The following is a 26,576-nucleotide window of genomic DNA, read 5'->3' on the forward strand; positions in this document are numbered from 1 at the left end:
GCGTGTATATTGGTATAGCTATGTGACGACGATTACGAATTACTAGTACTCACAAATGGAACTTACAAATAGTACTGAAAAATCATTCTGAAACTCATACAATTTCAATGCTTCCTCAACTTGCCTAGCATACACTGCAGGCAATACCCTGTATCGCCTCAGCGACAGCAGTATAAGCCGGATGTCTAGTTAAATCCGAGTAATAAAGATCTGGATCTCCCTCTCCATCATAACTCGCAGGCTGAATCCAGCTGTACTTATCATCGAAATCCCACACTGTCATCCCCGTACACTCAGCTGTGTTCATACAAGCCGAGATAGTATTGTAGTATATCTGAGCCTGCTCAGCCAAAGCGGTTGTAGTGCACGGAACAGCAGTGCAAGGTACATCCAGCTCTGTGACATGCACCTGCAGTCCCAATGCCGTAAAAGACGCCATGGCTGCCTCTTGCTGTGCTAGAGTGGGACCCCAAGAGGTACTGTAGTGGGACTCAAAGCCAACACCGTCGATATGAGCACCACCCCAGGCTTGAATTTCTTGGACAAGCGCTATTGCCGCAGTATTTTTTGTGCCTGCCCACTCGATGCTGTAATCGTTATAGAAGAGTTTGATGTCTTCTCCGAGTGACTGGACTGCTTCGTAGGCATATTGGAACGCTAGTGGAACGTATGCGGATCCGATTATTTCAGAAAAGACTAAATCGATTCGTCAGTCTGAACCCTTTAGGTTTCTTTCAAGCAACATGAGAATGTAGACTTACCGTTGGAAGTTAAACTTCCATCACTATTAAGTGCTTCATTCACAACATCCCATGAGTAACATCCACTCCCGTAGTACTCAATCTCAGCCTTGATGTGAGTCTCCATGGCCGCCAGGAGCGTTGCATTTGTCCAAGTCCCTCCAGTAACCCAACTTGGCAGTTCCGACGACCACACAAGATTATGACACCGGACCTTCTTCCCTGTCGCCTGCGCTAGCGCGATAGTTTCCTCGCCTTCGCTGAAGGTGAACACGTTTTGGGTAGGCTCAGTGAATTCCCATTTCATGGTGTTTCCAGGTGTAACTTGTCCGAATATATTGGTGTCGTTGAAGACTGTCATATAGTCGACATCGCTCGGTTCGGCCGTTGTCGTGTCCATGGCCGTACCGAACCATAATTTACCGGCGGCTTGAGCGAGGTTGTTGAGATATGGGGCTGAAGTGTCTTGACGACGCTGGTTTTGCTGGGCGGGAAGGGCGTGAACTGACGTTGTCGCCGCCAGAGTAGCCAGGAGGCTCCTTTTGAGTGTCTTCATGATGTACTGAGGCTAGGCCAATGGATCTGGAAGTATTCTCTCTGATATTGAGCCTTTTTCATCCTGGACTCCTGTGAAGAAAGACACGTTTTTATAATCTTTTTTTTGCATTCGTAAGTAAACATTCTTTCATTTCACTGGTGCCCTCTTTTGGAACTCGGCGCAAGGTCCGCAACAGGATGTGTATGGAGTTAAGTCCGTGTGGAGTTTCTGATCATCAAGTGCTTCAGCATAAAACTCTCGGGCCACCGGGACAGAGTCTCATACAGCCATCACTGTCTCTCATAGCCGGTCGGAAGGACCCCTTGCCAAAATAAGATCATGATCTGCTTGTGTTTTGCTGATGAACGAAGGAAAATTTACGATGAAATATGCCTAAAACCCCAGATCCAGTGTTAAGTAGAGGCAGTATCATGTCAAATCAACTACCGAGATCTGCAGGAGCTGAAGAGTTCCACCTTCAAAGCGGGGAATTTGCCTAAATGGTTTCTTCAAGGATCATTTCATGTCCGTGGCGCCGTCGGTTTGAAACAAGCTTTCGTCTTGGCCTAAAATGAGATGAAATGTCATATTAAATCTACCCTGAACCCTTGTTATTCATATTTAGGCAAAACAAACTGAAGAATTGAATGATTTCCCCGCACAATGATACATAATACCTAGGTAGGAAACACTTGAAACCTTCTGGTATAGAAACGCGCATTTAATCCCAACTAAGCGTAGTGGTTTTCGACCTTCAACCCCTTAAACTCAAATGATGTGTTTTCTCGTCGGTCAATCACAGTCTTGTGGTGTACATCTCGAACCCGAGCACGAACATACTCGGTTCCCGTCGCGACAGGTTTACTTGTATCTTTATCATCATCACTGAGTAGACCAAGGCGATCGAGTAGAGGCGAGGGTACCGTTCTCATGACTGTATGATCGCCGGGTCGAGCGAAGTAGAGTAGGCCAAGACGGGGAATGTCGATTTGGTCCTTTGGTGGTGTGACCACTCGATGGATTGTAGACTTGAGGAAGCCTGCACATGTATCTCTTAGCAAGCTGTTCTACTGGAATATCTCTCAAGCACTCACCATTGGTCAAAAATGATAATGTATCCGCAACATTGCAGGTAATTCCACCGTCGACGGGCTTGACCCATTTCCACTCGCCTTCTGGTGTCCTAATCTGTAACCCAGCAACATGCTGTGAGAATAATAAGGTCAAACTACCGAAGTCTGTGTGTCCACCCTTTGTATAGCCCTGCGCCTTATCCCATTCCTCTTGTGTTCGAAGATTGTAAATCATGTATCGCAAATGGTCATCGGAGAGTTTGTCATAGGCATGGGCTTGGGATAGGAAGTCTTCTGGCAGCTCCAGAATAATCGACATCAAGACAAAAAGCTTGTCAACAACTTTTTCATAGAGTTCACGGTGAAAAGTCGCGATTTCGTCCCAGTTCTGACTGACAAGTCTGTGTCTAGGAACATTCTCCCATTCGGGAATGGCTTTGGGGATGTTAAGCTGGATGAGTTAGCTAAGAGCAGTCCACTCGAACAAATTTGAATCGCTCATACCATTTCCACATTATCCTTCACACCTGTATCTCCAATCCATCTCGAGTTCTCCCGGTATCCAAAGTACTCTCCATCGGCGAAGTTGCAAGGGAACCTTTGCTTTTCCTCGAGTGGCTCCTTGAAAAAGGCGTTACCAATACTGAACTGACGTAGGACGCGTTCATCTTCAATTCCGTGTCCAACAACCACCCAAAAGCCAACACGAGTCACGGCATCATATAACTGTTTCGCGAGTTCTTCTTTTCCGCCGGGTTGGTCAAAGCGAGATAGATCGATCTCGACCAATGGAGCCCATCCAAGTTGTTCTGCAGTGGGTGTGGGGCGAGCCCACGATTTAACAGGGACTCTCTCCGTTGGAACGGGTTGTTCAATTGCGGATGGTGCCATTTTGTTTTCAAGATGGAATGGAATCCAAAAGTATCGATTAGCATCTGATAGCGATGGAGCAAACATGCACTTATATATCCCAATTTTATCTATTTGCACATCTCATTTTCTCTCATTTTTATGCTCATTTTCTTTATTTTACACATGCGTCGGTCGCTGCGGGGTTCTCGGATAGTATCATCGCTTCCCCGGATTGCGTACGATCTTCGGCATTGTGCCGATGCACAAATTGAGCCAGGCCTATGAAACCTCCTACTTTCAAGGCCATCTCGATCAATCTTTAGTGATTCTGAGCATATTTCGGTGGAATTATGTGGATCGAGCCGGTTGAAATATCCCATTAGATGATTTTGGGTGCAAAACAAGCAAGGCGGTTGGTTAAATAAGGATTCACTCGTCGTGGGCCTATGAGAACAGCAAGATCTTTATCTTCTGCGATGGGGAAACTATCCGAGAAAGAAAGTTCAATCCAACTTCGAGCTGTGATGCTTCAGAAGACATTCAAGTTTGAAAGAAAACATATACGAAGCTGGATGTCGTGATCTAAGCCATCATGGTACAAGCTGATCCTGGCTCACTCGCCACTGCCCCTGGCATTTGTATAAGAGGTAGGATGTGAAGTATTTCAAGTTGGAAACATGCATCTTCAAGTTGCACTCCGATCCCCAGTTCTTCCTATTATGACAAAATATTCGATATCATGACGTCCAAAAAAGATCGTTGCGAAGAGATAATCACCACGCAGTTGTCTCCAGCGCCATCAAGCAAGACGATACAGCAAAATCCCGACGATACCGGACACGCAGTCCTAGAGAGACGAGTATTGCGAAAAGTCGATTTTTGGCTCGTGGGATTCTATTCACTCGTATACATTTTCCGAGTCATCGACTCCAACAACTACGCCAATGCCGCTATCATCAACCTCGAATCCGGCACCGGCATCAAGAAAGAGCTCCATCTTGATGCCTCACAATGGTCATGGTCTCAGTCAATTTTCTCATACAGTTATCTCATCTTTGAGCCAAGCAATACGCTTCTTCTCAAGTACTTCAAGCCCTCAAGATGGATGTTCGTTTTGATCTTAGCTTGGGGTATATGTGCATGCTCAGCTGGCGCTGCACAGAACTTTTCAGGGATGATGTGTGTGCGATTTGCGATCGGAATGGCTGAAGCCGGATTTTATCCTGCCGTACTCTATCATATGGCATTCTGGTATAAGACCTCAGAGATGCCGTGGAGAGTGGCTCTATTTTACTCACTGGGTCAAGTATCAGGCGCATTGAGTGGACTTCTAGCATATGCTATCGGTTTCATGAATGGAATTGGTGGGCTTTCAGGTTGGAGATGGCTTTTCATCCTTGAAGGTCTTCCTGCAATTGTGCTCTCTGTTGTCGCGTTGTTTGGTCTTCCAGATTACCCTGAAACAGCACGCATGCTGACGGAGGAGGAGAGATTGTTTTGGAAGAGTCGTTTATCCACTAAAGCACCATCTGGGGAAGGAGAAAGCTGGGACTGGGGTAGTATCAAAGCTCTCTTCTCCAAAGCTACTACTTATACCTTTTCCCTATACTGGATTGGTCATGGGATTGGCGGATTTGGTGTGACCTATGCCTTGCCCACTGTCATTTATGATCTTGGGTTTACATCGACGGCTTCAGCTCAGCTGATGAATATTGTGAGTTGAGCTCTGACATTATGACACATTTAAGAAACAGGTACTAATTATTCTCTGTGATAGCCTCCATATGTTGCCTGCTTTTTCTTTCTCAACACAATGGGATATTTACTCCATAAGAAATTGATTCGGCCTTGGACTACTGCAGTTGCGAGTAAGTTCGACTCTCAACATCTGATGCACCTACTATTGAATCTAAACTAATACCGAACAGTCGAATCTACAACAATCATCTGCTACATAATTCTCATCACTGTCCCGAGCTCAGTTGTCAAGTATCTTGCACTGGTTGTAGCAACCGCCTGTGCAGGCTCTGCGTACCCCGTCATCTGGCCAGAGCGTATTCGTGCGCTCGACGGTACAAGCGCCACAGGAATTGGCATAGGTCTAACGAACGCGATGGCACAATTTAGTGGCATCTGTGGACCTTTCATATACAGTACTGTATTTGGTCCCAAGTACCGAGTGTCATATGTTATCTGCCTTTGCTTTCTTTGTGTCGCTATATCGGGTATTCTGGCCTCGTGGTGGCTTGTCTGGAATGCTGATAACAAGAGAGGTGCTGAGTCTACTGATGAGTCTCAAACTGAGTCTCAAAATGAGTCATGATGTATATAGGTATCTGGTATACGATACTTTGAAATGAAGGAACAACGTACTAGCACTTGAGCAACATTAGTTGTGCCTATCTAATCCAAGTCTTATCCGAGATTTATCAAGGCAGAACTTCATGATTGATGCCTAGCAGTGTGTGGCGTAGGCGTAAGCGCTCCGGGCTACTTCTCATTGGTTATAAGTGACAGGGGTTCAGGACTCCGAGTTGGAGCTTTGAACTTGAAAGCCTGGGGCTCAACTTCAAGCTGAATTTGAATGCAGCTACAACTACTTCTCCAGTTCAAAAAGGTTTGACTGCCAAAGCCCAAATGATGGATTTCCTTTCATCCTGATCGTTCCTCTACAACTGCTACTAGAACGCCTGACTCGACCATGGACCTGTCTTTTTTTGCGGCCTGTTCAACTCCAATTTGGGGAGACGGTCAATTCTCATCCTGCGTCCAGCAAAAATATGTGTCAAATATCATCCCCTTCATCGGTATTCTCATATCTGCTAGATCCCTATTGTTGGCCTGTGTGCGTCGGCAGCCCCGGCGGCAGACTCGGAGGCATCCACAATTAGCGGGATTCGAGCCCCTGACAAGTTTACCCAGCGACCACCTACCAAACAATTCAACAGGGAAGCCATTGACTGTCGGCCATGGGCTATGGCTAATCCGGCTGGAAGGCTGTCTGCTGGCGACAAATTTAGCCTTATTTTTCCCTTTCATATTCAAAAACGATCCCTCATTAGAATAGACTCCGTTCGGGTTGTTTTTCTCATCCCTTTACCTCATTCTTCTGTGGATTATTGGACAACAATGGGGGCTACCTGGCCGACCAAAGGCTTTTATATTGATATGCCTGCATTTGGGAATACTTTATGCATTGTACTGGCTATGCATGTTCAATATCGTGTTATCAACTTTTGCTGGAACAGCCGCCCGTCTCTGGTCCAGCTCCTCCCTCCTTCAACTATTTCTCTTTGCACTGATTCTCCTGCTCCATGTTACAGCCCCAAATGTCAGTGAGGAATCTTTTCGAGATGAGCATGACTCTCTTCCACCGACAGAAGAAACATCTGCAAGTCTACTATCACGTTGGAGCTTTTCCTGGGTGGGTGCTGTTACCTGGAAAGCGTTCAAAACTCCACTAAATATCAGTGATCTCTATGCTTTGAGCTACAATAATAAATCTGCGGTTGTGGTCAAGCAATTTTACAGCGCAGCACCGAAAACATTTGCATTGTTCTGGAGGTTGTATCGTTTTGCAAAATATGACCTGCTTCAACAGGGCGCCTGGGCTATGCTATTCAGTTTGACAAGCTTTTGTCCAGCGATTCTGCTTCGAGTTATTCTCAGTTATGTGGAGTCGCCTGAAACCGTGTCTCGAAACGATGCCTGGCTTTGCGTCGGAGGACTTTTAGTCACTGGAATTATCACAGGAATCTCGGACTGCCAGTGTGAGTGGCTGGGTCGAAAAGTTAGTGTCAGGCTCCGAGCGATCCTGATAAACGAAATCTTTGCAAAGGCTTTGATGAGGAGAGTGACGAGACCTTCTGAGAAAAAAGATGATGGAGAAAGTCAGGCTCAAGATAGCCAAGCTACGGATGGAAATATCCTCAACTTGATGACTGTGGACACTGCTAGCACCTTCGAAGCCAGCGCACATATACATATTGTCTGGATCAATCTCCCATTCCAGCTAACGATTGCATCTGTGATTCTGTATAAAATTCTTGGGATTAGTGGTATCCTGGGAGTTCTTCTGATGATCGCTTCCCTACCACTGAATATCCTGGTAGCCAAACGCCAGGTGGCAGCTCAGATGAAGGTGTTGAGCGCAGGAGATGCTTGTGTTCAAGCGAGTAATGAGCTCATCACCAATATTTGCACCATAAATCCCTGCACATGGGAAGCAGAGTTTCGAAAGAAAGTGCGCGATCTTCGGGAAATAGAGCTCTCTGAACTACGTGGTCGTTTCTTCTGGTGGTCAATTTCCATGACTTTTTTCTACTCTCTGCCTTTCATCACGACAATCCTCACACTTTCCGTTTATACTGTTGTTGAAAAACAGAATTTGGAGACTAAAGTTGTTTTCCCTGCTTTGGTAGTTTTTGCAGTCCTTCATGTCCCGTTAGATAGAATGTCTGCCATGATATCTTTCATGCTGCAAGCGCACGTCTCTGTCGGTCGCATTGAACAGTTTTTGAAGGAGAAAGAGACTAGTTGATCTCATCAACTGCCGGGCGGAGGGGACTCTTCGATCGGCTTCGAAAATGCCACTTTTAAATGGCCTGCCACTGGAGAGGGAGAAAATGATGCTAGAGGTGACATTCTGGGCACATCTCCCTCCGCCCCGTTTCAACTGTCTGATCTGCAGATTCGATTTCGCAGGAACGGACTCAATGCCATATTTGGCCCCAGCGGCTGTGGCAAGTCGTCCCTCTTGTTGGCCTTGTTAAGAGAGATGGAACTTCTACGAGGCCGGGTACACCTGCCACTGAGATGGCGGACCAATAATCAATCTCTATTCTCGCACAATGCCGATGAATCTGGAATCACGGGTGTGGCATATTGTTCCCAAGAGCCTTGGATAATGAACCAGACCGTTCGAGCCAATATTTGTTGTCGCAGGAGAGCGTGGTAGTTGTTTATCTGGTGGCCAGAAGCAAAGAATTTCATTAGCACGGGCGTTATACAGCAACGCCCATGTTCTAATACTTGATGACTGCCTCAGTGCACTTGACTCACGGACTGGAAGACGTATCTTTTTTCAGGCGATCAAGGGTCCCTTAATGAAAGGCAGAACATGTATCCTCACCACTCATCACAGTCAGCTTGTTTTGCCGCATTGTGACTATGCAATTGTTTTGGATGGTGGACGAATCAAAGGGCAGGGTACAGCATCGGACCTTGTAAATGCGGGCCTGATGGAGGCAAACATACAAGATATCCAAGCAAAAGATAATATCGACCTTTCAGAAACTCCACAAACGACTGCTGCGCATAGTCCAGACTCAATGGAGGCTTCATCAGATGGAGAAATTGAAGGTGATGGTGAAACTTCAGATCTCAGAGCCGAGCCGGAATACACAGAAGAAATGTCAACTGGAGCAGTCCCCCCTTCTGTGATAAGGACATACCTTACGTCGATGGGATCATCGTGGTTTTGGATGATATTAATGTTGCTGGGTTTTGCTCTTCAACAAGTAACGTCTCTGGGAACGAACCTGTGGATCAAGAGATGGGCGCACGAGTTTGACAAGTTGGAACAATTCCTGACAGCTGGACAAGACCCCAACACCGTAAATTCGAGCTATTGCCTGGCGATATACGGTTTGATATACCTGTCATATGTTCTCACCTCCTTCATTCGTGATCTTACGACTTTCTCTGGAGCACTCAAAGCCTCAGCCCGAATTTTCGACAACTTCTTAGATTCAATTCTTCATACCCCTCTTACTTTCTTTGACGAAGTTCCATCTGGGCAGATCCCAAATCTTTTCTCCAGGGATGTGAGTGCAATTGATCAAGAGGTTGCCGTTCATTCTATGAGCACATTCTATACATTCTGTTCTCTTGCTACGATCCTTATTCTGATATCGGCTATTGTACCCATGTTTCTTCCCGTGGCAGCTTTCATTTGCTTTGTCTATTATATCATCTTCAAGGTATACATAAACAGTGCACGAGACCTGAAACGACTTGAGGCCGTTCAGCAGTCTCCATTATATCAGCATTTTGGAGAGGCAGTTCGTGGATATATCAGCATACGAGCTTATGGACAAGTCGCCCGGTTCACTAAAGAGAATCATTGCCTGATCGACAGTTTCAATCAACCGTATGTCCTACTTTGGGCAGCCAAGCAGTGGTTAACCGTGCGTGTAGCATGTCTGAGCGCATTGATATCTTGGCTTACTGGCATCTTTTTGCTTTGGCGGCTAGACCATGGGACTGTGAACCCAGGAATTGCTGGGTTGGTCCTTACATACGCTGCAACCTTCCCTGAAAATGTGCTCTGGCTGGTCCAGCTACATACTATTGTTCAACAGAGCTTCAACTCGGTTGACCGTGTGACTAGGCACACCAAAATCTCATCGGAGTCAAGCGAGTCACTTGAGGAAAGTTTGTTCGACCTTTCACCCAAGTGACATACGCATGGCGCTGTAAATTTCAGAGTCTACACCACCCTATGCGCCCCGAACTCGGCCCCTCTTGATGCCACAGATGCACTGATCCAGGCTGGGCTACGATCCTCCATTGCCAAGGGACTACCATCTTGACTATTGCGCGCCGTCTCTTGTCCATTACAGATTATGATCATGTGGTTGCTATGGATGCCGGTCGAGTTGTAGAGCAGGGCCATGTGGCAATTCTTCTTCGTCGCCGAGGTGAGAGTGCCCTTTTTCGCCATCTGTGCGAGCAAACGGGCAGCGCAAGTTGAACTGATTGGAAACTAGTGTTGCACAATCTGTACTATAATTTTCTGTGGAACTCTCGGTCGCTTCCATGATTATGATTACTCTTTGACTACAGCTTTGACATACATTATCTCTGCTTATCCCCAGATGTTCTTTAGATTCCAACCTTGGAAGGTTGTAGTGTATGCGCATATAGGTGGATCATGACTTGCGAAATGTGGGTCTACAGTGTGGATAAGGTACAAAATGGAGATACCCTATTCGTTAATAAAAGGAGTGGGGCGCATCTATACGAATTAGCTGGTAACTGGCAACGCAGGACATCGGTAAGACGCCGCGAGATGGGGCGCTTTTCATATGAGCCTCATCACGTTTTCACAGACTTATATGCGATCAAAATGTGAAAGTAATATAGAGCAAGAAAATCTACTATGTAGACATGTCTGCTAGAAATGAATGTTAAAATATACAAAGAAGGACAAGCCTTTGAAGAAAATAATCACCAAACCAAAAAAGCACTTCTCCTTTTAATATTCCTTCGCAGCACCGCCTTTACTTAAACACACTGGTAGTAGTAAGGATTCTGGTCCTTGCAGATGTAGGGAGCCTCGCAAACAGTACCACCAGTCCAGTTAATACCACCACACTGGTAGTAGTGGGCAACAAGTTCACCGGTTGCGGAGGCCGAGGCAGCAGTAGATGAGGACTGGGTGGAGGAAGTAGCAATGGCAAAGGTAGTAGATGTAGCCTGAGGGACATAGACGGAGATGGAGACGACTGAGGTGGTGGTCTCAGACTCAGGGGGCAACGGTAGCAACAGGGACAGCAGTAGATGAAGTGGTGACAGAGTCAGCAGAGGGGCTAGGGACCTCAACCTGGCTGTTGGGGGTGGTAGTGGGCTCGGCAGCAACAGAGGTAGTCTTCTCGGCAGCGGAAGAGGTAGTTGTCTCAGCAACAGCAACGACTGTAGTCTTTGAGGCGGATGTAGTAGTGGAAGTGGAGGTAGTAGAGCTGGAAGAAGAGCTGGAAGAAGAGCTGGAAGAGGAGCTGGAGGTAGAGGTAGAAGTAGAGCTGGAGACGAAGTACTTCTCCAGAATGGGGAGGTAGGTCGAGTAGGCTGGACCATCAGTTGGCTCCAAGCTGTACATGTAGGTTCCCCACCAGGGACCAGCAGACCACCACTCAGCACCCATCCAGACATCATTGTTCTCGCTCATGTAGCTGAGCATACCCTCAACGGCGGTCTCGCAAACGGAGTTAACACCACCGGCGAACTCGCCAATGAAACCCTTCTTGTTGTTGTCCTTGAGCCACTGAGTGGCCGACTCCAGACGTTCCTGTCCAATGGTGCTGCTGACACAGGTCTCGGAAGTACCGGAGCTGTCGGAGTCCAGGTACTGGTGCATCTCGTAGATGATCTTGTCCTCAGTATCGGTCAAGTTGGACATGTTGTCGTTGTAGGTGGTCCATGACCAGGCACCGGTGTAAGCATTGCCCTCGGCGAAGATGTACTGGGTAGTGGCGCCAGCGGCACGGATAGCGTCAATAGCTGCCTGGTTCAGCTCCAGAACCAGAGACTGGTCCATGTCGTGGTACTCGTTGTCTGGGGAGGATTTATCAGCTTGGGACTAGAAGGCCATCTCATATGTCAGTCTTACTTGTATCAAAGATCACCAGATTGTTGCTTGCAAACTCGGTGGCCACAGTCGTCCAGAAGGTTCCGAAGTCGGAAGTGGAGGTGATGATATCGCCGTTGCTGTGAACAGTCAGCACTACTATTTCATAAAAACTAGCTCCGTCCAAGAATCTGCTCACTATCTTCCGTAGTTGTGGGGGTCAAGAACAGCATAAGCGCCGCTGTTTGTGATGAATTCGACAGTCTATTACCAAACTGCGTTAGCCATGAATGAATCATATATAGCATACCAGTCAATTACTCACAGTCTTAAGATCATCGAAGTAGGTAGTAGCCAGCGAGCCAGTCATGCTGTCAGGTACCAGACGCTCCATCAAGAAGGGAACTCGGAAGATGTTCATGCCAGCATCGCGCAGGACCTGGATATTGGCTGTGGTGGGCCAGGTGTAGTCCGTACCCAGAGCTCCGGGGATGGCAGTACCGAATTCTGCACCAGACTCGTTACAACCGACCCCTACAGATTGTCAGTGAATTGCTCTCGAGCCACATAACCTTGTCAATCATCAACCTACAGGTGAAGCCAGAGGAGCGCTTTTTCAAGGCACTCCGCTTGCTAGGGATGACATCCCGTCCACGAGGGTAGGCTGAGGCCAATCCAGCGGCACTGGCAGCCAGAATCAAGTTGCTAAGTCTCATTTTGGTTGGAGAAAAATAATAGAGAGAATGACTATGAGCTTGTCGAATGAAAGAATGATGCACAAGGCAAAAAGAATGGAAAGATCAAGAAACCAGTCTTGATGCTTGAATCGCAAAGAATGAATGAAAGATGAAAAGAAAGTTGAAAGCATAAAACGCGGATGGGTTCATATTATATAGGAATGGCTAGCCTCGACTAGTACTGGTAACCGACCGCAATGAAGGGGCCAGCAGTTCGGCTAGGCATCACAGCATCTGATACACGGTGTGGATTCGGCGTTCGAGGCCATCCTTCGGGCAGATTCACCGAAAAAACGTTTGAATCCACCGACTCGTCACGGTTAAAGCTCCGGCGGATGCTGACCCTGTAAATCCGAGTCGACAAGTTCCTAGTATATGTGTGGAGCAATCGATCCATCCAATATCCAAATAAGATGATAGCTTCATTTAGAGGAGAGCCACAGGGGCCAGTACGAGTGGAACGAAATGATCTGACCATATGCAAACAGGGAGAAGGTAGTAGTTTGAAAGATTAGCCTGGATCCAGAGTGGAGTGGGGTTTGACGTTGGGGCCCACAGGGGTCCAGGGACATTTCGATTAATTCCACAGCGCTAGAAGGTGAGATTCGTATAGGTGGAAATTCTGGAAAAATCAGCAAAGTAAATTAGTCTTGGAAATCAGGGCAAAAAGGTGGACTGAGCCATTCCGAGTTGGGAGTGTGGCCGAAAGGAAAAGCGCCGAGTAGATGAGCGGGCGTATCAATATGAAACATAACCGAGCTAGAGGCGGATCCCTTAAGCTTGACTTTATCCGTCAACACTTTCATAAAAAAAGGAGACAGAATGTCTAGTTTTTATATGATATTAGTAGCAAAACGTGCTCTGGACAAATAAAGTAATTTAAATAAGGGAGCAGAAAGCGTGAAAAAGTTCAAGTATCTTCAATTGTGTGATGCCACCTGGGGGCATACAGTGTCATAAAATCATAACACATTAATTCTAGGCGCAATGTATCATCAAGTCCCCTGCGGAGAAGACTCATATCATTGTTCGATATGAAATTCAAACGACCGATCGCCTTTCCCAATGGGTACAGCATTGACATCAGTGTCGTAGAGCGTTCGCTCAAAGTACCTCACTCTGCCATCATGGGTGGCCAACAACACAGTTTGTTTCTGCGTTCCATAAGGACCACTTGTATAATCTGGTCCCACGCCCCCGTTTGTCGGGGCTTGGTTGGCTTCATCTTCAACCCTTGCCGCGGCAGTCTCTTCCGCTTTGCGATTGACATCTTCCTTTGTCCCAATGACAGGGACAAATATGCTCTTGCGTAGGTGCTTGATGTAAGTGTCAATATCCTGGTTTTCCTCCTCTGGCAGTCGAGGTAAAGTATCGATGCAAAGCACCTGAAGCAGACGCTGAATCAATGCGTCCTCATCCTCTTGCGCCTGAAAATGAGCTTCGATGGCTGATTCCATAAGTTTCTCGCCATCCAGGATCTTCGGCCACGTTCGATCGTCCACTGTCGTGTTGCTCAATCCTCGGGTCTGGTCTTTCTCCGCAGCAACCCAAGTAATCTGGTCCATGTCCGAGGAGCGATTGGAAACAATGGCCAGTGGCTCGTTGATGTAACCACACACTAAACTAAAACCGCCGACTTGTTTAGCCTCTTCACTCGCGACCATGGACTGCACAAAGTTATGAGTGCTTCCACGATCACTGGGTGGACTTGTCAACCAGCTGTTCACAATCAAACCTCGACTGTATTGTCCGATGGCCTGATAAGCCTTATCTTCTCTGTAGTTGGTGAGTACAGCCAATTTTCCCTGCTTTGTGACGCCCATCCAAGTTCCGTGAGTAGACCGGGCTAGGTCGCGTGAGCCGAGGACATGTGAGCATGACTCCGGCCACCAGTCTGGGTCTGAGGTTGGGCGATGAAGAAACTCCTAAAACGATGTCAGTAATGATTTCCGAGAGCGAGACAGATAGTCTAGTTTTCACTCACATCTCTGTTATTGATGACGATCAAGGAATAGGCAGGATGGGCGGTCGAGATCAAAGCGATACACATGGCGAAGTTACCGAGGTGGAGTAGCTGGGTATGCGGGGATTGGAGAGACGGGATTCAAGGTGCAGGATGCAGGATGCAGGATACGCAGCTGTCAAAGGTCATAAAACAAGAAGATGTGATGAAAGAGAGCAGTGATATTCGGGAGAAGTGTTGTGGAGGACAAGTGAGGACTCCTTATTCGGCCGTCATACAAGGAACTGGAACATCGGGTGATTGTGCCGATCCCGATCTCCACAGTCAGTTTGGAGATCTAACTTTAGAGCTTTGAAACTTCAATATAATTGAAAGAATAAAGTAATTTGAATATGACCGGGGAAGGATAGATCTTATCAGGTACGTATAAGTAAAGTTATAACAATCAGATATGTCAAAGACAAAGAAGTAACCATGTTTTGCCCGTGACGTCAAGACGAACCGTTGACTTTTTTTCAGCTGCTGCGGGTCTAATGCTTCACCTGATATGGATGCCTACATTGTGGACACTTGATGTGGATTACTCTTTTCTATTTTTTCTTTTTCTCTCCTTTACAACTGACTCCTCATTTACGTTGATTGATCCCTCAAAAGTTGGGATTTTCCTATTCAAAGATCACCCTTTTGCTTCTATTATAAGCCCTTCGACCTGGGGTTGGAGGGGAAGCTGCCGTGGATCATCTTGCCCCTCGTGACTTGTGCTCTTAAACTTCAACACCATGTTTGGCATTTTTGCGGACTTATTGTCGTGAGTCTTAATCAAGGCTGACTCTGGGCAATGCAAAGAAATGCCATGCTGATATCCCGATAGCTCCATCATCACCATCCTTTTCCCCGTCTTCGCATCTTACAAGGCTCTCCGCTCTTCCGATCCTTCACAACTCGCACCATGGTTGATGTACTGGGTGGTTCTATCGGTGATTCTGCTGGCAGAGTCATGGACCGTGTTTATTATCGGATGGTATTGTGTGAATCTCCCAATTTTCAGAGGATTTATTCGCTGACTAGCCCCCAGGTTTCCATTCTATAGTTGGATCCGCCTGTTCTTTATGTGCTATCTCGTTCTCCCGCAGACTCAGGGTGCTCGACTCCTTTACCAGGATTATGTCGATCCTTTCCTTACCCACCACGAGCGCGAAATTGAGGAGATCATCGGTCGCTCTCACGAACGGGCCAAGGCACTTGGATTACAATATTTCTACCAGGCTGTGGATCTGATTCGGACCAAGGTTCTCGGGCTTCCTCCTCAGCAACAGACCCCGCCACCCCCTTCGGGACCCGCATCTTACGCCCAGTCTTTGTTGTCGCGATTCAACATCCCGACCGCTGCGTCCGCCTCTAGTTCGGGTGACTGGTATTCTGCCCTGAGCTCAGCTCTCGGTTCAGTCACCTCCCCCGGGAAGTCGCGTGAAGTGCACGAGGAAGAGTTATCGGCCAGCGGGACCCTTCTCCAACAACGAATTCAATCCATGACCGGGGCGGACAAGGCCCGATTTATCTCGCATCAGCGGGAAGTACTGGATTACTTGCGATCGACTCTCATGCGGGAAGAACAAGCCATCCACCGTGATCGTGAGAATGACACAGATGATCTCGCATATGGAGCCCCGTTGCGCAAAAACGAGAGTGACAACTCCTTTGATGTTGTGGATGATGAAGATCTTGGGTCACGTGGGCCTCGTACAAGCGGGAAATGGAGTTCAGGATGGTTAGGAGGTGATCATGATTCTTCGGGTTCTTCGGATTATGCATCTCGCACTACGGGATATGATCGATATAACTGAAGAGTGAGCCAAGCATAGAAAGGGGGTTTTTTGGTTCAAGTTTGTCTTGGTTTTATTTTATTTTTTTCCCTGTTCTTGCTATAAGACTGGGTTATGTTACTGTATCACTTGGGGTTGTTTGCTTATCTCTATATAAGACTTTGCTGGAATAAAAGCTGAGGCTCCAGATCACCTCACCCCGATGTCAATTCCTATTTCCTCCGTAAACTAGACTAGTCTATATTTACTAATGTAAGTAACAGCCGAGAGCCGAATCAATCCGGACAACATTTACTAAATTACTAGTAAATGCTGCAAGGCGGAACTCGGGAGAAGTCGATCCTAGGCATGCGATGCATAGTAATGTACGGAGTACCCCCTTTGATATCCCTATCCGCTATGACCTAGATTATAGGTATGACTCAAAAGATGACACGAGACTAGTAATTAGTAGTAATCACTAGTAAGTTATTCACAATATTAAGAGATACAATAGTAATAATATTATCTAGGTATAATAATATAATATTATAATATAAGTCATAGAAGTATGTACTCCGATGCCGAAACGGGAAAGTGGCAACTCATACTAGTAGTGATTAAGATGTCTTTTACTATGAGATCCAAGGTCCCAGTGCTCATATCTATGGACAGTATGATACAATTTAATATATTTGAAGTAGATTCATGTTAGTAGTCCAATGAATATCCTTGAGAGTAAACTTGAAGTAATCAGTAGCCTATATAGCCCTACAGAGTACACCGATGTCATGGTGGCGGTAGATCCCCATACAACTTGAAGACCATTTTTTCAGCATCTTTCCCTTTTTTTAATTTCTCCCTATCCATCTTTCTGGATTCTTCGGAAATCCCAGATCTATCTAACTCATCCTATTATAGAAAGTTGAGTTGTTAACTGTGAGTTGATCTCTTTCCCGCATTTTTTTTTTCCCACCGAAACAACTTTTTTCCTGGATTTTTTTCTCCTTCCCACACACAACCGTCGTGTTGAACCTCCCACCCCCATCTTTTTCCCTTGTGGACCACACGCTGCTTTTTTTTTGTTTTAAAAGCTGCGTTCTTTTTTTAGTGGTCGTCATTTCATTCGGTTGATTTGACCCTTTCTTTTTTTTTTCTCCTCCCCAAAAAAAAAAAAAAAAAAAATTCTAACCTCATCTCCCCCTCTCCCGGTGTGCAGATTTCCTGGTTTGAATGTGGCCTTAAACCACTTATTTCATACCTTGACCAATACCTCGTCTCTCTCTCTCTCTCTCTCGAGTTATCCTCTCCGCTTACGACTTGTCGCGCGTTTGACGTGAACACCAACCTGTCTAATGAGCTCGAACCTTTCTCAGTCGGGCGTTCAACAAGGACAGAGCACCGCTTCTACTTCCCCTCAGCCCGCCGCATCTGCCCCCCTGGCTGCGACTGCTTCGGCACCAGTCAGATCCTACGCCAACGCTACGAAGAAGTCCGCGACGGACTCCTCCACTGCTCCCGTCACCGTGGGTGGCTCGGCGCAACATGGGAAGTCGACTTCCATCTCTCCAGTGAACGGCAAACCCATGCAAAACCAATCTTCCCAGCAGGCCGCCTCTCCGGGTGTGACCATCGTCAATGGCGCCCCGACTGCTCCTGCTGCTTCACAGGGTGATCACTCCCGTAAGCCTTCTGTGACTATCACCTCGGCTGGCACTTCTGGATACATGCCCAACGGAGGCCCTGCGAACCGTCCCAACAGTCTTCAGTTTGGTTTCGCCAATCAACAGAGCTCCCCTAACATGGGCAATCCTGCTGTTCTGGCTTCCAACCAGTCTCAGTCTGGCCTGGGTGCCCCTTCTCCCAACCCACGTGTGACCTCTCCCCAAACTTCGCCTTCTCCCATCCCACAGCCCGCTTCAAGCGGTGGTCGTCCTCCACCATCGACTTACCAGGCACAAGGAAACGTTCCTAACTTTGGAAGCTTCGGCGAGACTGGAGATAACAACGTAAGTCATGCGTTTTCTCTCATGTCTTTGTTCTATTTTTTGTTTCTTCTTTCGCCTTTTTTTTATTCGATTGCTATTGTTGTTTCCCTCCTCGGAGTGTCGAAGGGGAAAAAAGACAAAGAAACACAAATTGCAAAAATTCCGATCTTATTTTTTTTTACCCATCACGCATCCCCCTTGATCGCGCATGATCAAGGCTTCTCCTGCTTCCCCAAATCTCCCACAGTCTCGACAGTTTTGCTCACATAGTTGCGCCAAACTCTATAGGCTCCTCTTGGCCCCGGTCAGCAGCAACACTTGCGTCGTGAATCCTCCCAGTCCACCCATAGCGATATGAGCAACCACATGGGCAATGGTCCTGGTCGTGGTGGTTACCCTCACCAGGGTGGCCGTGGTCGCGGATACTCTCAGAGCGGTAGTTACCAGGGTCAAATGCCCTACTCGCCGGGCACTAACTTCCGTCAGACTCCCAACCAGCCTCGAGGTGGCCCTAACATGGGTCCTCAGTTCCACGGCCCTAACCAGGGTCGTCCTCTGGCCGCACCTTTCCCTAACTCACCACACCAAGCAAACCGTAGCCCAGCTCTGGCTAGCGCCCACCCGACCACTCCTCAGATGAACCCGGTTCCAATGGCCCATCCTTCGATGCCTCCCCAGCCCTATGGATATGGACAACATATGGGCCCCCAAACTGTGAGATACCCATCCTCTGCACATCACTCCTCTCAAACTATGAAGCCCGCCCGACGTGGCTTTCATAATAACAGCAGGCCTGGCTATCATAATAAACCAAGAGGGATGAAGCGAGAGCCTTTGCTACCTTTTCCCATCCCAAAGAATGGCGCTCCCCCAAATTACGGCGCTCCCCTTCCCCATCACATGCATATCCCAAACAGCGTGTCATTCCCAAATCACCTGGATCTTGCGCCAGAGAGTGGCCAATTTGAACAATATCTAACAATGGTCAAAAACCCACAGGGCTACGCTCCGTACGATCCCAGCTATGCTTACTACCAACCCCCTTATGGTATGCAAGGAATACAATACATCACTCCTCCGTCGCCGCAACCCCGTCCTGGAATGCCATACAACCCTCAGGCTGCTGGCTACATGCAGGGTCAATACCCTGTTCAGCCTCCACCACAGTCCACCCCTCTTTCTCGCACATCTTCTCAAGTCTCTACTGACCGTCCAGGCTCGAGCCTCGGCCAAGGCCCTGCCCCCACTGGTGCTCCAGCTCCAGGTCACATCCACTCTGGCAGCCGGTCCTCTAACAGCCCCGCGCCTGCCAAGTCCACCTTCGTCATCCCCACCAAGAAGAGCGCTATTGTCATCAAGGACCCCGGTAGCGGTGTTGTGAAGCACTTCTCCCCCGCCTCTCCCGCCCGCGCCACCCCCTCTCCCGTCAAGATCGCGACTCCCACATCTACCCCTCCTCCACGAACCGCCAGCGCCAGCGACCACTCCCGCACTGACAGCAAGGCCGCTACCGCCAAGACTGACGAGGAAAAGAAGCAGGAGTTGAAGGAAGCTGTTCGTCAGAAGATTCAGGAAGATGAGGCTGCTCAAAAGCTGGCTGCCGAGGAGGCTGCTCGCAAGACTGCTGAGGATGCTAAGAAGAAGGATGCCGAAGCTGAAGCTGCTGCTGCTGCTGCCAAGGATGCGGAGGAGAAGGCTACCGCAGCCGCCGCCGCCGCCGCTGAAGCTGCTGCTGCTGCTCCTGCTCCTGCTGTTGAGGAACCCAAGAAGGAATCTGCTCCCGCCCCTCCTGCGGATGATGATGAGATCGACTATGAGGCTATTGAGCGTGAGTTTGCCGAGATTGAGGCTCAGGAACGCGCTGCCGAGGAAGATTACAACCGCAAGAAGCAGGAGAAGAAGGAGGCTGAGGAGCGCAAGGCTCGCGAAGAACGTGAGTCTTACGAGGCCAACATGAAGAAGGCCGAGCAAGAGGCTGAAGAGCGTGAGCTTGCTCGTGAGGCTGCCCGCGCCAAGGGTGAAGTTACCAACGAGGATGAGTCCAGCCGTAAGGAACGTGAAGATCTCTTTGCTTCTCTCAAGAAGGGTGGCTTGAATGCCACCGAGGCTTCTACCCCTGCTGCTAGCGGCGCCGCTACACCTGTGTCTTCTGACTTGTCTATGGGTCCACCTGCTAAGCCTGCTAGTGCTATCTCCAAGAAGCCCGCTGGCTTGAAGCTGGATACTGTCAAGTCTACCGAGCCCGAGAAGCCCAGCGCTGCCATGAAGTCGCTGCAGAATGCCAAGTTCCTTGAGGATATTGCCAAGGTCATCTATCCTTCCTCTGTCACTGCTCCTAACGCTGCTCTGAACGCCGGTACTACTGGTCGTCAGTTCCACTATGACCTTCAGTTCTTGCTCCAATTCCAGGCCGTTTTCAAGGATAAGCCTTCCATCGACTGGGACAGTCGTATCCGCGCCACCCTGGGTGACCCAGAGTCGCGAGCTGGAACCCCTCGTGTCATGAGCAGCGCAGGCCGATCTAACTCTCGCAATACCAGCCACCAAGGCTATGAGGGTATGGCCATGGGCAGTATTGGCGGTGGTGCTAACAACCGCAGCAGCATGCCTGGCGGTATGGGTGGTCGTGGTAGTGCAGGAGGCTTCACATTGCACCCTATCCGCGGTCCCATGGGTGTTCCCTTGATTCGTGGCAGCAACATGAACCCCATGGGTTCTCCTATTCGGGGTAGCTCCAAGAGCGGTAGCCGTAATGATGGCGGCAGCAGACGTGGTGGTGGTAAGAGTGGTGGTGGTGGCCGAAAGGACGGTCAGAGCGATGCTGCCATGCCACTCACTGCTGGCATGAAGCTTGACGCTCTTCAGGTCTCTTCCACTGGTTGGAAGCCCCGCAGCGTTGGCCAGCCTGCTGCTGCTGGTCCCGCTCCTGGAGGTGAGGGACTTTTGGCTCCCGATGTTGTGCAGCGTAAGGTCAAGGCCGCTCTCAACAAGATGACTCCTGAGAAGTTCGACCGTATCTCTGAGCAGATCCTGGACATTGCTTCACAGTCCAAGGATGAATCAGATGGCCGCACTCTCCGACAAGTCATTCAGCTCACATTCGAGAAGGCTACTGATGAGGCTCACTGGGCTCCTATGTACGCCAAGTTCTGCAAGGCCATGCTGGAGAGCATGAGCGCTGAGATTAAGGATGAGAACATTCGTGACAAGAATGGCAATGTTGTTGCTGGTGGTAACTTGTTCCGCAAGTACCTGCTCAACCGTTGTCAGGAGGAGTTCGAGCGTGGTTGGAAGGTTAACCTTCCTGAGAAGCCCGATGGTACCACTGAAGAGGCTCAGCTTATGAGTGACGAATACTAGTGAGTCCACACCTACCCGTGTTAACGGGCTTTTTTCTTTCGTGTTTGTCATTTTTACTAACCCAATTTTTTCTTAGTGTCGCTGCTGCTGCCAAGCGTCGTGGTCTTGGTCTTGTCAAGTTTATTGGTGAGCTTTACAAGCTGGGCATGTTGACTGAGCGTATTATGCACGAGTGTGTTAAGAAGCTCGTCGATTACGAGGGTATGCCTGATGAGGCTGAGGTCGAGAGTTTGACCAGCCTGCTGCGCACCATTGGTGCCAGCCTGGATGCATCTGAGAAGGGTCCTGCTATGATGGATGCCTACTTTGCTCGTATCACCATGATGATGGAGACTCCCGACCTGCCCAGTCGTTTGCGCTTCATGTTGCTGGTAAGAACTATTCCATGCGGTGATAACCATTACGAATCAAATTCAACTAACTCGTTGTGTTTTCTAGGATATCATTGATCTGCGTTCTAAGCGCTGGCACTCTAAGGATGCTGACAAGGGCCCCAAGACCATTCAGCAAATCCGTGAGGAGGTACGTTCATACCAACAACGCCCAACATTCTTCTGTCATATATGACTTATGTTTTCTAACTTTGAATCAGGCTGCTCGTGCTCAACAAGAAGCTGAGATGGAGAAGGCTCGTCAACAAGCTAACCGTGGCGGTGGTGGTGGTCGTCCCCCCATGGGCCGTGGCGATGCTCGTAGCGGTGGTTACGGTGGCTACGGAAACCAGGCCCCTCCTCCCGATTACGCCTCCAGCAAGGTCGGCACTGACGACCTGCGTCGTCTGCGCACCACTCGCAGCACCAACCAACCCATGTCATTCGGTCCCTCCAGCCTTCTTGGTTCCCGGAGCAGCAGTGGCCGTAAGAACCTGGGCCCCGGTGGCAGCTTGGTTCGTGGCAGTGATGATAGCGCTGCTAGCAGCCGTACTGGTACTCCTCCTGCCGGTAAGAAGGAGGACAAGGAGGCCGCCTCGTCGATCAATGCTTTCAGGTAAGAACCCATTCAAGTGTACGGTGTTAAATTTGCAACCCATTTTTCTAACTTATTCATTTTAGTGCTCTCGCTGCTTTGGAAGACAAGGACAACATGGCCACTTCTCCCCCATCTACACACACCTCCCCGGTTCTCACTAAGTCGCAGCCCGCGATTTCTGAGCGCCGACCCTCAAAAACCCCATCTAAGGATGGCGAGAACGCAGCATAGATTCCTTAGGAGTAATGATCAACGTTTTCCATTTTTTCTTCTTTACTGATTCCACAAAAGATTTCCCTTTTTTTTCTGCTCCTTTCCTCTTTATCTCGATTCTTATTTCTCCTCAAACCTTCTTAGTTTATGTTTCCCATCTTTGCTCCTCATCACCTGCGCTTGTCTTTAAGTCTCTCTCAGTCTCACCCTTGCATGTTCCGACTGGGTCGGCTTTTCTCTTTTTTTTCAACGGGACTACTTTTCAAACTCTTCATAGTGTACAATCTTCATATCCTTTACCCTTCTTCCTTGTCTTTTCTTCATCTGAGTTCTAGCTTTAATCGATCCGAGTTAGTGAGGTGGTCCGAATAATGAGTGAGTGTTAGCGTGCTACTGGTAGTGTGGAAGGAGAAAAAATAAGGTTCGGACTTTCATCGGTACTAAGTAATCGGAATTTTATTAGTGTCTAGGTTCAAGTTGATTCTGATGCTGATGAATAAGATCATTCGAGTCATGATAGTGAGTTGAGGTAGCGGTGATAATGACTCAGTTGAGTAGACTTTGGCTGAAAAGATTTGATGTAGTAATGGCGTGGATTCCCTTATTCTCTTGGAATTACTAGACTGACATACCAAATCGTCTCAAAATTTCATCTTCGTGTCGATTATGAATCACATCTGCCTTCTTAATTTCATTATCTGGTGTTACAATCATCGTATAGTAGGTAAACCACTGGTATACACATTAGCACTACACTAGACAGTCCGACCCTTATCAAGCTACTACGTATTTTACTAGTAGTAGAAGACTTCAAGTTCAAGTTATCAAGAACCATGATATGATATGTATGCAGAGTCTACCTCGAAAGACTAAAACTGAAAGAGAGGAATTGCACGCTGCAGGGGTATAAGCAAGCCAGGATAGAAATGCGTGAACCACATTGTACAAAATGCAAAATGCACAACGCACAGCGTTGCTTGCGATGCTTGAGAGTGGTGAAAGGTACACGGAATGCTTCAAAAACAGGATGTAAATGAATATGATGCATGCTAAGTCATGAGCGTTTCGTTCAATGGTATCAGTCGTCATTGGGGACTTTTTTTTCGTCATCCTCGTCCTCGTTGTCTGCTGAGACTTCGATAACAGGGATTGAGACGCGGGGAGTTGGAGGATCTGATTCTTCATAAGTTGGTTTTGTGGTTGGGCTTGTGTCTTCCTCGGTTTCTGTGGATGGGTTTGCTTCGTCAGGTGAGTCTTGGTCGGCTTCGTCTCGAGGGTATGGTGAAGAGGATCGTTTTGTCCCTTCAGTAGGGACTACGCTCTCCTCTGAGCTAGCGGGACTCCCGTTCATTGGACTCTTCATTAAGACCGAGTCCAGGGAATATGGGACAGATGGATTTTCCGAGTCCTTGTCACTGACACTGCTGTGGTCAGAGAGAGAACTGCGCGAGTGAGTACGAAACGTTGGAGGGATTCCGAGTGCCTCTGCAACCGCAGCATCTTCGTCGGGAAGTCTGGTGATACTGCTTTCTGTGCTGGAACTGGCGTCGAAGATCCGAGTACCACGTTTCTCGCTGAGTTCCAAAATATGATTATAACTTTTGCGCGTAGGGTCTGCACGGCGCTTATTCTTTTTCTTCTCGCGCTTGGGTGATGGGCGCACAACGATAACCGGGATGGGCGATTTCTGGAGACAGTATTTGGAGACAGACCCGGGCAGTAAACTGTGAACACCTTTCAGGTTGCGACCACGAGTACCCACAACCAACATGGCAGGTTCATATATGCGAATCTATATTACGATCAGCACTTTCTCCTAAGAAACAGATCAACCCCAGAACTATAGCCTCAACTTACCATCCGTTGAATGATATCCTCCACTTTACCCACAGCCAACTCGAGAATCAAGCTGATCGCCTTTTCGTCTTGGCTATTCTTCTGAATGACCTGATCAAACAGCCGCTTCGCCTCCTGTCGATATTTCCCTTCCTCGATAGCCGACCCGCTCGCCATGCGCGAATCTTTCTCCACGGCGCGCAGACAGACAATCTCGTCACCATCATCGACCAGTTCCTCCAGCATCCACTCAAGCGCAAACTCAGAATAATCATTCTGATCCGTACCACACAAGAAAGTCCTGCTCCGCCGTGTACTCTGGTACCCCTTATGCTTGTAATTCAGCGTCAAAGAGAAATCCGCCGCATCGCGATTATCGAAAGTATCAAACGAGACACCACGTTCATAAGTCCTATCCCCAATCCAGCAAATTAGCCCCTATCCAAAATTATCCAATTGTTGAAAAGAGCCCAAAACTCACCTTGGCGGCGGCGGTGAAGGTCCACGACTAACAGATAAAGTCCTCGATTCACCCTCTCGCTCTCTTTCCCGCTCTCTACTAATTGTGCGATCCAACTCCGGATTCTCATTTAGCGATCTGCGCTTAAAGCTCAACGACCTCGACGGTAACTGCGCCTCCGCCGAACCCACATTAAACTGAATTGATTTCCGGCGTGGACTGCGCGCTCGTGGCTGTTTACCGAATGAGATCCCGCCGGGACTTTGTGTAGGACCCGATGAAGTCTTGGATAAGCTGGTTCTTGATACGGGGTGGTCATCGGAGTCAATGGAGGGTTTTGGTGATGGGGGTGCGGACATGATTGATACACCCGGGATTGGGTAAATCTGATAGACGAGTTTGGAATCGGTCCGAGAGGATGGGTCAGGTGAGTGGAGTTCTGGGATAGAGAGAGACTTCCAAGTTCCAGGTGAGGTTTCTCTGTTTGTTTGGGAGATTTAATGTGTAAGCTTTAGCTTTGTGTGGTGCCACTCTTTTAGTGGTTGTTTTCAGGGTTGTGTTTCGGAACTGCTTGATGTTGGTTGTAGTGACTGGTCGTGTGATGAGGAATGTCAGGCATTAATGTCAGGAGTTAACTCGTGCATCTTAGCCACGAGTTGGAGTAAGACAAATGAGCTTAGGATGGAAAGCATGGGGGCAGTGACGCCTGCAGCGAGGGGTTGGGGCTTGAAATAGTAGGCGGTGAGTACTTATCGATAGCATTTCTGCCTTAGGTGTCAAAGGTAAACATATCAATCTAAGGTTAAATTGACCAGTTGGATTCATTGATCTAATCAATTGATCATAGATTCATGAACTGAACACTGGTGACTGGAAGGAATAGTTAAGACATTGGAATAATCAATTTGAGTCAAGTTTGACTATCATCAGATTTTAGTTTGAAACATAATGAGCTAGGGACCTTGATTCGGATATTAGTCTGGTGACCCAGACCCATATTCAGGGAAGAGCTACACCGTACAACTCAGTACTCTGCACATGTGCACTGCACTCTGTAGCATAACGGGATAAAATGAGAACTTGAGCTCGAGGACTGATTACGAAAAAGGAGAAAAGAACCAGGAATACCTTCAGCAATAAACCCCGCCCATAACCTCCATGGGGTAAACAACTCAGCTCTGAGAAAAAAGAAAATCCTGGATATTGCGGGTAAGGCGGGAATGTACAAAGTGTCCAGGTGATATGCAAAGTTCTCTACTCGGACCACATGCATGCATATACACCGACATCTGTGATGATCCAAGCCCCTACTGCAGTAATTTCCCCCAGCTGCATTCAGTGGCAATCAGATGGCCACGGGATTACGCCTAGTACACACAAAAAATGCAAGATAACCAGCCCTAACGCCATCGAGATAGGTTTGTAGATCCCGGGACTTTCCTTTATCATTACACATAATGCACGGAGTACAGTGCGGGGAAGCCCTATTCCTTCCGATTTGCTTTTTTTCGTATAATGGATGAAGATAGGAGACTATTGTTTAATCGATCTGTCATTGTTTAATCTTATATTCATCCACATGGGGGCAGGGTACTCCATACTCTTATTCAATAATCCAGGTACCACGGAGACCAGTATGAACGACAAGCTGAAATTCCAGAATGGGATAACTTGTAGACCAATAATTGGGCTCGATCC

The 26,576-nt window shown here is 48.0% G+C and overlaps 10 protein-coding genes across 10 annotated transcripts; 5 read left to right on the forward strand and 5 right to left on the reverse strand.

The window, feature by feature from the left end:
• Positions 1-124: 124 nt before the first annotated feature.
• Positions 125-1,296, reverse strand: N7483_007032 (endo-1,4-beta-xylanase; the record flags this gene model as incomplete). The annotated part of the gene is made up of 2 exons (XM_057090469.1): positions 125-696; positions 762-1,296. The coding sequence occupies 2 exons, from the start codon at positions 1,294-1,296 to the stop codon at positions 125-127; spliced, it is 1,107 nt and encodes a 368-aa protein (XP_056945210.1).
• A 713-nt stretch (positions 1,297-2,009) lies between these two features.
• Positions 2,010-3,242, reverse strand: N7483_007033 (uncharacterized protein; the record flags this gene model as incomplete). The annotated part of the gene is made up of 3 exons (XM_057090470.1): positions 2,010-2,317; positions 2,373-2,802; positions 2,856-3,242. The coding sequence occupies 3 exons, from the start codon at positions 3,240-3,242 to the stop codon at positions 2,010-2,012; spliced, it is 1,125 nt and encodes a 374-aa protein (XP_056945211.1).
• Positions 3,243-3,942: 700 nt separating this feature from the next.
• On the forward strand, positions 3,943-5,526 carry N7483_007034 (Major facilitator superfamily domain general substrate transporter; the record flags this gene model as incomplete). Its single annotated transcript, XM_057090471.1, has 3 exons — positions 3,943-4,917; positions 4,981-5,071; positions 5,132-5,526. The coding sequence occupies 3 exons, from the start codon at positions 3,943-3,945 to the stop codon at positions 5,524-5,526; spliced, it is 1,461 nt and encodes a 486-aa protein (XP_056945212.1).
• Positions 5,527-6,414: 888 nt separating this feature from the next.
• On the forward strand, positions 6,415-7,743 carry N7483_007035 (uncharacterized protein; the record flags this gene model as incomplete). Its single annotated transcript, XM_057090472.1, has 1 exon — positions 6,415-7,743. The coding sequence occupies one exon, from the start codon at positions 6,415-6,417 to the stop codon at positions 7,741-7,743; it is 1,329 nt and encodes a 442-aa protein (XP_056945213.1).
• Positions 7,744-8,308: 565 nt separating this feature from the next.
• Positions 8,309-9,664, forward strand: N7483_007036 (ATP-dependent bile acid permease; the record flags this gene model as incomplete). Its single annotated transcript, XM_057090473.1, has 1 exon — positions 8,309-9,664. The coding sequence occupies one exon, from the start codon at positions 8,309-8,311 to the stop codon at positions 9,662-9,664; it is 1,356 nt and encodes a 451-aa protein (XP_056945214.1).
• An 826-nt stretch (positions 9,665-10,490) lies between these two features.
• On the reverse strand, positions 10,491-12,266 carry egl3 (putative extracellular endoglucanase/cellulase; the record flags this gene model as incomplete). Its single annotated transcript, XM_057090474.1, is given in 6 exon segments — positions 10,491-10,730; positions 10,744-11,537; positions 11,593-11,690; positions 11,750-11,814; positions 11,876-12,084; positions 12,143-12,266. 6 exon segments carry the CDS (start codon positions 12,264-12,266, stop codon positions 10,491-10,493), a joined length of 1,530 nt encoding a protein of 509 aa, XP_056945215.1.
• Positions 12,267-13,309: 1,043 nt separating this feature from the next.
• On the reverse strand, positions 13,310-14,337 carry N7483_007038 (NRDE family protein; the record flags this gene model as incomplete). The annotated part of the gene is made up of 2 exons (XM_057090475.1): positions 13,310-14,212; positions 14,272-14,337. 2 exons carry the CDS (start codon positions 14,335-14,337, stop codon positions 13,310-13,312), a joined length of 969 nt encoding a protein of 322 aa, XP_056945216.1.
• A 692-nt stretch (positions 14,338-15,029) lies between these two features.
• Positions 15,030-16,094, forward strand: N7483_007039 (HVA22/TB2/DP1 family protein; the record flags this gene model as incomplete). Its single annotated transcript, XM_057090476.1, has 3 exons — positions 15,030-15,058; positions 15,122-15,271; positions 15,326-16,094. 3 exons carry the CDS (start codon positions 15,030-15,032, stop codon positions 16,092-16,094), a joined length of 948 nt encoding a protein of 315 aa, XP_056945217.1.
• A 1,313-nt stretch (positions 16,095-17,407) lies between these two features.
• N7483_007040 (putative eukaryotic translation initiation factor subunit eIF-4F) lies at positions 17,408-22,600 on the forward strand (the record flags this gene model as incomplete). Its single annotated transcript, XM_057090477.1, has 6 exons — positions 17,408-18,061; positions 18,329-21,399; positions 21,477-21,771; positions 21,839-21,922; positions 21,993-22,387; positions 22,453-22,600. The coding sequence occupies 6 exons, from the start codon at positions 17,408-17,410 to the stop codon at positions 22,598-22,600; spliced, it is 4,647 nt and encodes a 1,548-aa protein (XP_056945218.1).
• Positions 22,601-23,660: 1,060 nt separating this feature from the next.
• N7483_007041 (universal stress protein) lies at positions 23,661-25,237 on the reverse strand (the record flags this gene model as incomplete). Its single annotated transcript, XM_057090478.1, has 3 exons — positions 23,661-24,374; positions 24,440-24,830; positions 24,900-25,237. 3 exons carry the CDS (start codon positions 25,235-25,237, stop codon positions 23,661-23,663), a joined length of 1,443 nt encoding a protein of 480 aa, XP_056945219.1.
• Between the last annotated feature and the right edge of the window lie 1,339 nt (positions 25,238-26,576).

Source organism: Penicillium malachiteum, assembly GCF_028827825.1.
Source record: "Penicillium malachiteum strain IBT 17515 chromosome Unknown utg000003l:1.0-4950554.0:1.0-4952489.0, whole genome shotgun sequence".
NCBI classification, from domain to species: Eukaryota; Fungi; Ascomycota; class Eurotiomycetes; order Eurotiales; family Aspergillaceae; genus Penicillium; species Penicillium malachiteum.